General features: G+C 40.9%; 1 protein-coding gene across 4 annotated transcripts in view; it reads right to left on the bottom strand.

The window, feature by feature from the left end:
- The window catches only part of LOC144308427 (A-kinase anchor protein 17B-like), a 30,274-nt gene that overhangs the window by 5,819 nt on the left and 9,614 nt on the right, over positions 1 to 14,841 (bottom strand). For 2 of the 4 annotated variants that reach the window (XM_077888870.1, XM_077888871.1), the window contains 3 exons: positions 3,701 to 4,468; positions 2,141 to 2,268; positions 370 to 637 (listed from right to left, as the gene is read on the bottom strand). In XM_077888870.1, coding sequence (XP_077744996.1) covers positions 370 to 637; positions 2,141 to 2,268; positions 3,701 to 4,453 — 1,149 coding nt within the window. In that variant the 5' untranslated portion in view covers positions 4,454 to 4,468. Of the gene's footprint in view, positions 1 to 369; positions 638 to 2,140; positions 2,269 to 3,700; positions 5,069 to 14,841 lie in introns of those variants that run through there. The other 2 variants (XM_077888873.1, XM_077888872.1) reach the window with 2 other exon arrangements.

The following is a 14,841-nucleotide window of genomic DNA, read 5'->3' as shown; positions in this document are numbered from 1 at the left end:
TGCAGATGAATGGACAAGTCGGGTTAATGGAAGACTACCAACCTAACCCTGTGCCGTCCATCCTGCCCCTCCTGGCATTTTGTCACATCCATTAGGAACCTAGAGAAGTAGCTTCACTAGCTCTACTGCTCTGGGCTGTACTGTCCCAGAGTTCAGGAACACCAAGCATGGGGAGGCCAGGCCGCAGGGGTGAGACACAACTGCGTTGGAGCCTCTGGGCACCCTTTTGTCATCCACAGTTGGGGTTACTGGAGATCAGCCTATTGAAAACAAACCCCAAGGAATGCAAAAAAAAGTCTTCCCTGGAGCCAACTTCAAACAGGCCACTGCTTCAGTGTAAAAGCATGCCTCAGAAAGGTCAGTACCTACCAAAAGCGAAGACGGATTGAGAAAGAGCCTTACTGCAATTTTCCTCAAGAGTACCCGTAGCAACCGGAGAGCCTCCACCCTCCTCTGAGCCAGCAGGTACTTCCTCTCCTCCCACTCCTCTGAAGAGTAGGGCTCCCGGACACCGTGGGCTGTGGCTCTGGCCTTCTGTTTCCTGTGGCGGTGCCTGTCTCTTTCCTTCGGGCCCCGTCTCCTGACCCTGGCCTTCTTCCTCTTCTCCCGGGCTTTCCTCTCCTCCTCCTTTCTTTTTCTGGACAAGAATTAAGAGTCAGTCATTCAGAAGGCATCGACTAGGCACCGGCTCTCCTTCAAGCTCCTTCCCCACTGCCAGAGGAGGACTCATCGTTTAGGTTTCCAGGAATCACTTGGTGCTAATCCTAGGGGCCTACAGAGACAACTTAGGAAGTGACACACCGTGGCTCTCAGTCAAAGGGAAGGACACAGAACTGAGCTGGTCACTCAGAGGCATGCACAAGAGAGAGTATGTGAAAAGAAGGCTATAGAATTCAAGGAAGGGGCTTCTATAAGTCCCCACTTTCTCAAACCACAAGCAGTCTAGCTTGTGAGCCCAGCCATCACGGTGTGGTGGTGATTCCATTTCTCGAGACCAAAACCTTCCATGGAATTGGCTTCACGTATGCTTATAAATAAATGGGGAGTCCTGGCACTCTGAAAATCTTATGGGTGAGAACTGGTCCTTGGTACATATTACTTAACACCAGACACTATTCTAACAACTTGTTGGCTTAGAAGAACATGGGCTTTGTTCACCACTGTTTTCTGAAAAATCCAACTGTTTTGCTTGGGCCCTTATGGAACCGTGGGGAAGGGGAAAGAAGGGACAGTGACCTGAGTGAGGATTTAGCCAAAGGCTGGAGGATTATCTCAACTGCATGTTTAGTCTGGAAATTTGGGGGAATAGTTGCCTTGACTGGGCTTAAACTCTGGCCAAGAGTGTCACAGTCATGATCTCAAGCAGCTCCTGTCACCCTACCAGTCAAAAAAGTGAAAGACACACAGAAGGGGATTTTTATCGCCTATTTTGAATGAGCATAATTTCCATGAGAGACCAAAAGAATAAACATGCGAAGGGAGGGGCCAGGGGGTCAAACTGGTTTTGAGACCCCTGTAGTTCCAGCCCACGTGTACCTTCTTGGCAAACCTTTGGCAATACACTAGCCCTTTTTAGCTCCAGTCCCTAAATTGGAAAACAAGGATAAGCTCAAAGAAATGAACATGGAGGTTCCTCAAGTTCACCATAAGAACTCAGGTCAACAGAAAATATAAGGTCAAGAAATCCATGCCTTCTTGCCATTGACCATTTTTGTGGAAGAAAATCTCTCCCAGATCTAAAAAGAATTTGTTTTTGTTTTTTGCTTTTAATTTTAAATTAGTGGGCAAGGTAAACTTTGGTAAATTGGGGGTTAACTGGTCAACATTTTAATTTGGTGGGCTAGGATTTCATCGTAAAAGCCCTGATCTCTTTTTTTTTAAATCACTTTTTAAAAAATCATTTCTTCCCAGATATCTTAACCTAGCTCATTACCTTACTTTTTTAAGTTTCTCGTTTTCAGTCGTTGGGCCATTTTGGTTTTGTTAACAGCACAGCTAAAAGACTGTAGGCTTCCACAGAGTTTTCCAATCTGTACCAATTCCTGCCACCCCCACCTCAGTGTTACCTATCAAGCATAGCCATTCACCTGAAGGGATAAACCCACACATCAAAAGCGAAAATCCCTCTTGGTCTCCTCACCTTGCAGCCTCTTCCTCGTCTCTCTTTATTTTTTTCCTTTCTTCCTCCAGCTCTTGTAACTTTAGCCTTTCTTGATTTCTCCTCCTTATTGCCCCTTCACTGAAATGTTTTGTTGTATCAAACATAACCTGCCCACAAACAATTCAGAGTTTCATTAGAAAAGTCTGCCACTGGACTGGGTGTGTTCCAGGCCAAAGAGATGAAACCAGTATGTATAGAACAATTCAAAACTTGAACTCAAAATGACCTGTCTGCATCCCCATCTCCATACTGTTCCACTGTTCCTTGGGCACCTGCCAGACAGCCCTGTGGGTTCTCAAACTATCTTTGGCAGAACCGTTGAGGAGCTCTCATATGGCCATAGAGGGTATCACAGGGTCATTATGGGCCCAGGCTCTGAGGGATGTGAGTATATTACCTCTGGTTTGTTATAAAGATCAACTGAGTTCAGGTACTTTAGTCACCAGAACCAAAAACGGTCAAAAAAAAAAAAGTGTAGGGGGTGGAGAAAGGATTGGGGAAGCAAAGATGCAAGAGAACTGACCTATGGGCTATAAGATTGGAGTGTAGTAATTATTAAGCTACTTTGTAAATCCCCCAAATAGAGTAAAAGTCCTATCAAGACGCTACAAACAAATTTGCTTGAAAAATAAAAGGAGGCAAAAATATCCCTTTAAATGTACACAATAATGCCAAACACCAAACTCATGATTGTGGCCACCTTTGAGGGGAAGGAGGGGGATGATGTCTCATCTCATGGGATGTTTTCTTTTTTATGCCAGGCAGTGGGTACATGGGTGGTCACTATAGTATGTGTTTTATCTTTTGTCTGGCTAAATAGCTCAGAATTTTAAAATATATATTCTAACATAAGTAGTTTCATACATCAAGTGCACATGCATACACACACACACACACACACACACACACACTCATACTCATACGTAGGAAGCTACTTAAGCCCCAAGTCCTAATTCATGCTCAAGGCTGACTGAGAGAATAAGGAGTGTTTAGCTGCATCTTTTCCTCTGCTGGATTAAGAGGTCAAAAAGGAGATGGCCAAGTGTTCAGACATCAATGAGGTGGCATGACCAGATAGATAGGATGATCTTGAAAGGGAAGGATCCAACTTTGTTGAGATTACATTCCACCAATTTACCTGACAGACATCCTGAAAATGTAGGTGGTTGCCCCAAGAGTAAAGGGGAGTAAACTGCCCTCCTGTGGTTTCAAACTGCAATGGATCCTGCATATGAGATAGTTCCATAAGGGCCAAAAGAATTCTTCAGCACCCTCAAGAAGCTGGGGCAGAGCCCCGGATTATAACAACCATCCCTTCCAAACTACAACTGGCAGCACACCTGCTAGCAGAAGAATGTCCACATCAGGATTATTTCTCTTCCTAAACATCCATTTATTAGTGACAACACAAATCTCTACATCAGCTATTGATCAGAGCCTAATGGGGTTTAAGGAAATATATTCTAGATGCTTCCTTCCAGCTTTTGCTCAGAACCACCAGAAATGTGGGAAATGAAAGGAATTCTGGCTCCTTCTTACCTTGATGTTACAGGCCAGAGCTTTCCCATCATCTCCTTTAAGCATCAACTTCATCCCTCGAAGGGACTCCATGGCTTTTATGAAGTCTGTCGACTCCTGGTACTGTATAAAGGCCTCGAATGTCTGCAAGCCAAAGCTGAAACCCCCAAAGTTCCCACCAGTCATCACTTCTCTGTAGGGGTCAAGCATAGGGATATCCACATTTTTGATCTTCCCAAAGCTTTCAAAGACCACCCGAAGGATATCTTCACATGGTTTCTCCCCGCTGGAACCTTTAGGTGCAAACCATTTGCAGGGCAAGCCTTCGAAATAGATAGAATCTGGGCTCTTATCCTGGTCCTGCTCTTCGGCCCCCTCACTTGCTGAGGCCTCCTTTTCCCTGGGGAAGTGCTCCCACTCCCCCTGGGCATCAGTAGCCACCACTTTTAAGTCTGTTTTCAAACCATTCAGCTTGATGATCTTCCCATGTAACTTGGCCTTCAAGATCTGAACCAAACTGCGCGTTTCAGCCTCACCCTCAAATCGGATGAAGTCCTTCGTACTCTTGGAGAGCCGAACCGTGGTGAACTGGTCAGGGCAAATCAGGCTCTTCAGCTGGTCAAGAACTTCCCAGTTGGAAAAGGGCCTCATAGGTTCTGAGCTCTCTGGGAGCAAGACCTTGATCATCAATTTTGCTATGGGCTTGAGGTAGAGGTGCTGAGCTGCACAGAGCTCTGTTGCCTCAGAGTTATCGTGCACCACAGTGACCGTCATGATAGCCCTGGAAACCTTAGAGGGCGAAAGAGAACATTTTCATACAGAGGGAGCAAAATACGGATTTGGATTTTGCATGGTGCTAACATTCCCGGCCTTCAGTTCAATTGATAGGGTTAAGTGTGCTTTGGGGAGAGACCTGACACAACAGCTTGCGTTTGTTTACTGTGTTTACAAGTTTCAAAGAGTTTCTGTACACAGTTGACTCTTCAACAGTACAGGAGTGAGGGGCACTAACCCCCTCCCACCGCTGTATGGTTGAAAATCCACATATAACTTGTGACTCCCCCCAAATTTAACTACTAATAGCCTACTGTGGACCAGAAGCCTTACCAATTACAGAAACAATCGAGTAATACACATTGTGAATGGCATATGTGCAAGATACTGTATTCTTACAATGAAGTAAGCTAGAGAAAAGAAAATACTATTAAGAAAATCCTAAGGAAGGAAAAAAAAACGGGAGTGCCTGGCTGGCTCTGTTGGTGGAATGTGTAACTCTTGATCTCAGGGTTATGAATTTGAACCTCACACTGGGAGTAGAGATTACTTTTTTAAAAAAGAAAAAAAATAAAATCATAAGGGAAATACATTTATAGCACTGTATCAAAAAAAATCCACGCTTAAGTGGAAGGAGCCTCGGTGTCCAACGAAAGATGAATGGATAAAGAAGATGTGGTTTATGTATACAATGGAATATTACTCAGCTATTAGAAATGACAAATACCCACCATTTGCTTCAACGTGGATGGAACTGGAGGGTATTATGCTGAGTGAAGTAAGTCAGTCGGAGAAGGACAAACATTATATGTTCTCATTCATTTGGGGAATATAAATAATAGTGAAAGGGAAAATAAGGGAAGGGAGAAGAAATGTGTGGGAAATATCAGAAAGGGAGACAGAACGTAAAGACTGCTAACTCTGGGAAACGAACTAGGGGTGGTAGAAGGGGAGGAGGGCGGGGGGTGGGAGTGAATGGGTGACGGGCACTGGGTGTTATTCTGTATGTTAGTAAATTGAACACCAATAAAAAAAAAAGGCAAAAAAAAAAAAAGTGGACCTGTGCAGTTCAAACCTGTGCTGCTCAAGGGTTAACTGTACTGTATGCTTCAGTTTCTTTCACTGAAAAATAGAAATTCTAGGATTTCTGAGAGGATTCAATGACCGAGAAGATTCAATGAGTGAATACATGTGAAATCCTTAGAACAGTGCCTGGTACATAGGAAATTCTCAATAAACATAAGCTATGATGATTATTTATTAGTGGCAGCAGTCTTACTTTATCTCATTGACTCATGAAGCAATCTGTGAGTAGGTGTTTTCGTGCCTGTTTTACAGATGGGGAAATTCAGACAGATTCAAGAAAATCAAATGACTTGCCCACACACTGAAACCCTAAGATTCCAAATCTCCAATCTATTGTGTGATTGATCTCAAATGTAGAATCCCATAAAAACTGGCTGGAGGTGCTACAGAAACAAGGCAAGGATAAAATACCTGCAGCGCATTCACAAACACACACCTGACTTAGCATCCGAGGTGGTACATGGACGTAGCCGCTCGTATGCCTCTAGTCTATTGACATGAACTAAATTGAACTCTAAGTTCAAGAACAGAGGCAACAACCTCCTCTAATGAGTGACCAAATAAGTTTGTCCTCCACTATGGGACTGGAAACCCCCCGTCCCCCAAACTTGAGGGCTTGCTGGCATTTCATATTAACAAACTCTTTTAAGCTGCCCCAAGGTAAGATCGCTAATACTGGGAATTAAGGATTTCTGCTCCTATTTGCTGACTTCAAATAGCACTTCCCAATAAAGAAGTTCTTTCTAAAGCGTATATATTCAATGTTCATTTAACCTGAATTTCTCACTAATGTTAACTTCAGGGAGGTTTAGACACAAACATATGGTTAGATGATAGAAATTCTAACAAAATTTACTATTAGACCTTGATTAACTTTATAGGTACATAATTTTTTTTAATTTTTAATTTAAATTTGATTTAGTTAACATATAGTGCATTATCAGTTTCAGGGGTAGAATTTAGTGATTCATCAGTTGCATATCACACTCATTTACAAAATAACTGTCCACAAAGGACAATCCAAATCAATTTCCTTGGGTTTCCATAAACTGTTTTTTTTCCAAAAAGGCCTCCGAAGGCTATATCTCAGATATTAAGGTTCTAGAAATTGTTATAATAGCAACACTGAACTGACAATGTTATGAAAACAAGCATGTTCTCTTTCCCCAAAAGCATTATCTAAATAGCAAAATGAAGAAAAAAAATCCAGTTAGTTTGCTGCAGTTTGGAACCTAAATAAGAGTCAACACTAAGCTCCTTTAGGAGAAAAATTAATTTGATATTCAACTAAGATATACTGAACTCCAAAATTTATCTATAGTCAACAGGTATTTGTTTATACAACCTAATTTAAAGCAACAGCTTTTAAAAAATATTCCAGGGGGAAAATACAAGCAGTTAATCACTTCAAATTAATCAGGTTTGTCATGTTCTTCCCATTTATTCCAGTGATACTGCCTTTGTGTTAAACATTTTAGAATGCTTCCTTTTGGATTGATTTCAAAGTCTGGGTTACATTCTTTTAAGTAGCCTTGCTGGAGGTCAATTTTGAAATTCTTTTCCCATGGATTTGATATTTAGAAATTATCAAAAATTACTTAGAATCAAGAATGTTGCATAAAAGGGTGACTATAAAAAACAAATTGATTTTCTTAATCGGCTTATAACCACCACCACCACCACCCCCTTAAAAGGAGATTCCAATAAAGGCTCCAATTCTTTTTTCTTTTTTAATTAGTTCATACATCATTGGAATGAGTTTTTAGAGCTTTGAAAGGTGACAACTTTGAAGGACAACATTCATTTGAATGTGGTGGTATAACAGTTGCAAAAATAATCCCAAGTTTTTACCCAGCACCATATCTATACCCTGCAATGTGAGTTATTGTTATGAGGAGATAGGGTCTATTTTTCCCCAGTTTTTGAATGTGAGCTGGCTTTTTTTACCCTCCAGCCAGTAGAATGTGGCAAAAGTGACAGAGTGCCAGTTCTAGGCCTAGGTCTCAAGTGGCCCTGACTCTCCTGGAATGCTGCCATGCCATGAGAACCCATCTGAGCTAGCCTGCTGGAGAATGACAGACCACATGAAAAAGAGCCCCCTTGTGGCAGATTAGCTATCCAAAACCAGCCAGCCCCTAACCAACCCACCAACTGACCACTGCCCTGTGAGCAAGCACAACCGTCTTGCCAACCTGTAGACTTGTGAGAAATAATTAATCGCCATTATTTAAGACACTAAGTTGGGGGATGGTTTGTTACATAACAATAGCTAACTGATACAGACATCTAGCTCTTAATTAGTTTCAAGATACACAATTACATTTAACAGGTTTTACACAAATGAATAAAAATTATAAAAACCAATTCCTGGGAGCATTTTGGGAAGAAAAAAAAACAGGAGCCTTCATATCTTGCTAGAGATAATGTAAATCATTTTTTCTAGAATAATTTAGCAAAAACAAACCAAGAATCATAAAAAGGCTAATCTCCTTTGATCAAGTAACTTGCTCTAGAAATGTATCCTAGAGAAATTATTAAAAATAAGAAAAAAAATGGGGCACCTGGCTGGCTTAGTACGTAGAGTGTGAGACTCTTGATCTCAGGGTTGTGTGTTCAAGCCCCGCATTGGGCATGGAGCCCACTTTTAAAAAAATGCTCAAAGCTGATTATAGTGTCATTTGGATACAATTTTGTCCAAACTATGTATGCACGGGAATAAAGTCCAGAAATTGAATTATTTTTTGTAAAGTAGTTTTAATAAAACATTCTACCAATTTAATCATACTTTCAATAGATGCATTTTTAGTCACTTGTTTAAAACTATAACCAATATAAATGGATCTTATTTAAAAATTTCTTCTTAAAATTAAATTCACAAATACTAAAAATCACCAACTTTTTGAGATTGAATATATGCCTCAGATCCCTCAGAAAGGTGATTTCTGCATAATAAAACAAATTTCTATATTTTAGCCAGATCTCTTCACTTTCCTCAAGTGTAAAAATGGCTCTTATCAAATTTGGAGGGAAATGGTCAAAAACTACTTTATAGTGTTTGATGTACTGTATTTTTGACAGTTTTAAAAAAACTGGCTATCACTTCCATCTCACAGTGAACCAAAAAATAAGCAGTACATTCTATAGCAGAGGACATAACTCAGATGACTACAGCAAATAGCAAGATAGTCTCAGTGAGCAAAGAATACTGAGCAGAGCCTGAGGAACGGGATGGTGTAAAGGAGCAGCCACTCCTCAGCTCCAGCTGTAATGAGGAGAGAACAGCCTGGGATGGCCAGATACTCATATTATTCTATTCCAAAGAGACCAGAAATGTAGCTCCTCATGTGAAATCTGATTTTCAGATGTTGGCAATCAACGTAAAGAATTTAAAAGCACTGCAGAGTGCAAATAAACACATCCACAGGACCCACTGGCTTGCTAGTTCTGACCTCTCTGCTCTAAAGTATCTTTTCTCAGCTGTTTCTTCAGGGATAGGACTCTGCACCTGGATTAGGAAGCATCTGAGTTACTTTCTGACTTTTCCAAGAGGACCTGATCTTAAAAATCAAAATCCCAGCCTCCATCAAAATCACCAACACAGAGGCACCTAGCTTGCTCAAGTCGGAGGGGCAAGTGACTTTCTTTTTTTTTTTTTTTTTTTTTTTAAATTTATTTATGATAGTCACAGAGAGAGAGAGAGAGAGAGAGAGAGAGAGAGAGGCAGAGGGAGAAGCAGGCTCCATACACCAGGAGCCCGAAGTGGGATTCGATCCCGGGTCTCCAGGATCATGCCCTGGGCCAAAGGCAGGCGCTAAACCGCTGCGCCACCCAGGGATCCCGGCAAGTGACTTTCAATCTCGGGGTAGTAGGTTCAAGCCCCAGGTTGGTTGTAGAGATTACTTAAATAAATAAAATTTTAAAAAATAAAGTAAAATCTCCAATGCAAATTCCTGTTTCCCAAAAATAGTAACAAATTACACATTTGTTCTCATTTCTTCCCCTGTTGTTCACAGGCTTTAAAATTAAATGTTTATGAATATCTTAAAATACTCTTCCAGAATAGGGAGCTAATTTCCAATCTTATTTTTTAAAAATATTGAGGCACATGTCAGTTCATAATGAACTTATAGTCCACTAAGGCACTAGATTTTTTTGTACTTTTGCCAAATTCACGTCTCTTCTTGAAATTGCTAAGGGGGGATCCCTGGGTGGCGCAGCGGTTTGGCGCCTGCCTTTGGCCCAGGGCGCGATCCTGGAGACCCGGGATCGAATCCCACGTCGGGCTCCCGGTGCATGGAGCCTGCTTCTCCCTCTGCCTGTCTCTCTCTCTCTCTCTCTCTCTCTCTCTCTCTCTCTCTCTCTCTGTGTGACTATCATAAATTAAAAAAAAAAAGAAATTGCTAAGGGACTGAAGCTGCTACCTTTTTCATCTGTCTCAGGGACCATATGATTTCTCATCTCTGTTTCTCTTTTTATTGTTCCACTATACTGCATATCTCTTTGACTAACCAATGACTTCCTTCTTCATAAAATTTCAGTGGCTTTTTAGTCTTCTTACTGTGTATCAATGAATACAGATAGGAGCTGACACTTGTTCCTTTTGAAGCTTGCTTTCCCTTTGGCTTCCAGGCCACCACCCTCTTCTGGCTTTTCTCTCACTTTCCCAGTTGGTCCTCCTCAGTCTTCTTTGTGGGTCCCTGTTCATCTCCCTTTCCCTCAACTATTTGTTGTGACTTGGTTTTCACCTTTGGTTTTCCCTTAATTTTGGTTGTGCCTTTGGTTTTATGCAATATATCTTCAGCAAATAATAATGTTTAAAATGACAGATGTAGATGAGCTCTTCTTGGGATAAGAGAACAAATAACCAATCCCCATGGAAAGTCAACATTTAGCAATCACCTGAAGGAGGAAGGCTCAGCAAGAAGTCAGAAGGAGCACCCAGACATGTAGGAGTGAAGAAAAGGGTTAGCAGTATTAACTATAACTAAGAGGTCAAGTAAGGTGAGAACAAAGATGCACTACTGAATTTTTGTTTGAGATTTTATTTTTAAGCAATCTCTACGCCCAACGTGGGACTCAAACTGACAACTTTGAGATCAAGAGTCTCATGCTCTACCAACTGAGCTAGCCAGGTTCCCCAAGAAGTGTCCACTGAATTTCAAAGCATAGAGGCTAGTGAAGGCAAAACCCAGATTATAAGGTGAAGAGTTAAAATGAAGTAGAGAAGCAAAGCTAGTGTGTGGATTATGATTTTAAGGAGTGGAAAAAAAAAAAAAAAGGAGTGGAGCAGGGGTGCCTGGCTGGCTTGGTCAGTAGAGCATGGGACTCTTGATCCCGGGGTTGTGAGTTCAAGCCCCACAATGGGCATAGAGCTCACGAAAGCAAGCAAGCAAGCAAGCAAGCAGTATCTAGAGCATGTTATAGGGCCAGTTGAGGATTTAAGGATCAAGGAAAATAATGTATGACAAAGTGATTTGGAAATCGTAACTTGCTATATACATGTAAAAAGAAATCCAGAAGGAAGGTAACTAAGGACTGGAGAATACTCTCGTTTAGAGAGTGGAGGAAGAAGAGACTCTGAGAGGTGTTCATCTCAAGAGACAGATGAGAACTTCTTCTGCTCTATGTGCTGTCCTTTGGTGCTAGGGTTCTAAGAAGGGTTCTAAGAATATCCGGATTCCCTGACCTCAAGCACCTTATGGTCTATTGCTGTGTTTCACAAAATACGGTTGTGTGAATTACCTGCATCCAGATAGGCTTGTCTTAAATACATATTCCAGGGTCTTATCTCAGGCCTAATGAGTCAGAATTTCAGAGGATGATGAATTTGAATAATCTTAAACTCATGCTGTATTGTTTTAGAAATGTTTTGTTTATGAAGGATCTTACCTTAATTTATAGAATCATTCCTCTCAGGTAGGGTCTGGGTTATTTTCATTTTGTTTTTATTGTGGATAATGCCTTTTTATAGTAGAGGCAGTATACAGTATAGGGATAAGGTTGTGGGTTCCAGAACCATGCTGTCTGGGTTTGAATCTCAATTCATATCACTTACTAGCTCTGTAATTTTGGGCAAACTGTGTAAGTCCTCTATATTCAGCTTCCTCATTTTAGTATAAGTATCATCACAGTGTGTAATTTAATTGATGCAAGGACTAAGGGAGTAAGTCATTGCAATGTGCTTAAAATGGGCCTGGTACAGGGTAAGCACTCAATAAATATGGGCCATTATTACTGTTACTATGTATCTTCGTGAATCTAGAGTCAAACTTCTGTTGAACTATCTTCCTAGGATAAAATTTCAGGATGGGATTACTGCATATGTGGACTTTAAGAAACAAAGCAAACAAAGTTAAAAGGAGACAAACAAAAGAAAACAGACTCTTAAATACAGAGAACAAACTGGTGGTTGCCAGAGAGGAGGTGGGTGGGATGATAGATGATATAAAGGGGACTGAGGGCATACTAATGGTGATGAGCAGTGAGTCATGTATAGAGTGATTGAGTCATCATATTGTACACCTGAAACTAATATAACATTGTATGTTAATTATGCTTCAATACAAAAGTACAAAAATAATAAAATAAAAATATTAGAGCATAGAGAATATGGCCAATAAAATGGTAATAGTGTTCTTCTGTGACAAATGGTGACAACACTTATGGTGAGCACTGAGTAACATATAGAATTGGTGAATCACTATGTTGTATACCTGAAGCTAATATAGCACCGTATGGTAATAATACTTCAATTAAAAACTCGCATAAAATATGGATGGGAGGGGGATGCCTGGGTGTCTCAACTCTTGATTTCACTCAGGTCATGATCTCAGGGTTGTGAGATTGAGCACCACATCAGGCTCCATGCTGGTGTGGAGTCTACTTGAGATTCTCTCTCTCTGGCTCCCTCTGCCCTCCCCTAGGCCATACCAAGTAGGCTTTTTACATATATCATGGTTTCAACGCTACAGCAATATCACTGGCAACTTCTGCCAGATTACTAAAAATTAACTAGACAGTGCCTGGCTTATAGGTGCACAATAATTAATTCCTGTTGTGAGGCTTTTTCCTAAAGGAGACCTCAGCCAAAAACTAACAAAAAAAAAGATAGGAAGAAGAGGAGGATTACTACCATGAAAACAGGTAGGAGGGACAGAGGGAGGAGGAAGGAGAAGGGAGAGGAAGAGGAAAGAAGAAAAAAGAAAGGAAGAAAGGGAGGGAGGGTTCTGTACTTACTAACATGGAAGGACGCTGGTGATACTTACTACAGGGAAAAATTAAAAGCAAGTCACAAGATTGGGTGCCTGGGTGGCTCAGTAGGTTAAGCGTCTGTCTGCCTTTGGCTCAGGTCATGATCCCAGGGTCCTGGGATGGAGCCCCATGTCATCAGCCCCTGCTCAGAGGGGAGCCTGCTTCTTCCTCTCCCTCTGCCCTTCCTCCTGCTCCTGCTTTCTCTCGCAAATAAATAAAATCTTTTTTAAAAAAAAAAGTTTCAGGATAATGTGCAATATGATCTTGTTATTGTAAAAGTAATATAATAAAGTAATAAAAGTAATATAAGTACACATGCCCCTCTAAATATAAAGTCTGCAGAGATGTATATCAAACTGTGAACACTATTTCCCCTAGGAAATGGACTGAAAATTATGAGAAAGGAATAGACTTGCCCTTTTTACTTTGTACATTTATTACTTTGATCTTTGAATATTTACAATAAGCATGTGTTAATTTTGTATTAAAATTGTTTTTTAGTTTTTCTTTTAATTTTCTGTTTTAAGTAGGTTCCACACCCAATGTGGGGCTTGAACTCACAACCCTGAGATTAAGAGTCTCATGCTGTACTGACTAAGCCAGCCAGGTGCCCCTGTTTTGAAATTGTTTATGAAAAAAAGGAAAGTCACATGATGATAAAGTATTAAAAGGAAGCAGTTCACAACTGCTGATCTAAAGTTGCGAAAGGATCAAAACAGTCATAGAATAACACCTCCCTTCCCCATAACCAGTCTATGTGGGTCATGACCAAAGCCTGGGAGCTTAGAACTTTGGATAATGAGGAAGCACTTGGCCACATTACATAACATAACAAACTACACAATGTCAAGACATTTTGATGAGTTTTGACCTATGTACACAAACCTATGAAACCATCACCACAATCAAGATAGTGAAAATGCTCATCATCCCTAAAAGTTTCCTCATGCCTCTTCATAATCCCTACCCCACCCCCAGCAACCACTGATCTGACTGTAGAATGCTTAAGTTACAACTGATTTATGTTATAGCAAAAGTACACTGATGTTTCTGGAAAATACTCATAGTTACATCCAGTACTCAACTAACAGGTGCTTTCTTCTAAGTCAGGATAGTTTGCCAACTTCAAGCTTAAATGTGCCAATCCCTGAACCTAGTTAAAGTTGTATAGGGTCCGTGGGTGGTGGGATGGGGTAACTAGGTGATGGGGATTAAGGAGGACACTTGTTGGGATGAGCACAGGTGTGCTGTGCAACTGATGAATCACTAAATTCTATCCTTGAAACTAAAAATACACTATATGTTAACTGAATTTAAATGAAAAAATGTTTCAAAAAGCTGTATAGGGCCCTACTTTGCTCTTAAAAAACAGATCTAAAAAGGTTTATGCTTTCCCACATACAATCCCTGTTTTTTGTTTGTTTTTAAAGATTTTATTTATTTGACAGGGAGAGGCCACAAGCCGGGGAAGAAGCAGAGGCAGAGGGAGAAGCAGACTCCCCGCTGAGCAGGGAGCCTGATGTGGGGCTCGATCCCAGGACCCTGAGATCATGATCTGAGCCAAAGGCAGATGCTCAACCGAGTGAGCCACCCAGGCGTCCCCAATCCCTGTTTTAAACTCTGTTTAAACCAAATAAACATATTCAAAAACCAATCTGTCCTAAATAAGATATATTTTTTAGGAGATATATACTTCATACATATTTATACATGGGAATAAAACTATATCTACTAAAATAGATAGAATCACTGTGATCAAGTTATTAAGCCATGACAAAACTGATTGTTTAGAACAACCTTTTTCAGGGGCGCCTGGGTGGCTCAGTTAAGCATCTGCCTTCAGCTCAGGTCATGATCTCAGGGTCCTGGGATCGAGCCCCATGTCGGGCTCCCAGCTCGGCAGGGAGTCTGCTTCTCCCTCTGCCTCTGCCTACCGCCCCGCTCGTGTTATCTCTCTCTGTGTCAAATAATTTTTTAAAAGGCTGAATTGCAATAAAGATTTTTAACTCTTCTCACGTTCTACCATGACCTCCCCTGTCCCCTCCCCCATG

This window comes from Canis aureus, chromosome X, assembly GCF_053574225.1.
Source record: "Canis aureus isolate CA01 chromosome X, VMU_Caureus_v.1.0, whole genome shotgun sequence".
Classification (NCBI taxonomy): domain Eukaryota; kingdom Metazoa; phylum Chordata; class Mammalia; order Carnivora; family Canidae; genus Canis; species Canis aureus.
The sequence above is the reverse complement of the archived record's forward strand: the minus strand, read 5'-3'. Positions and strand labels throughout refer to the sequence as shown.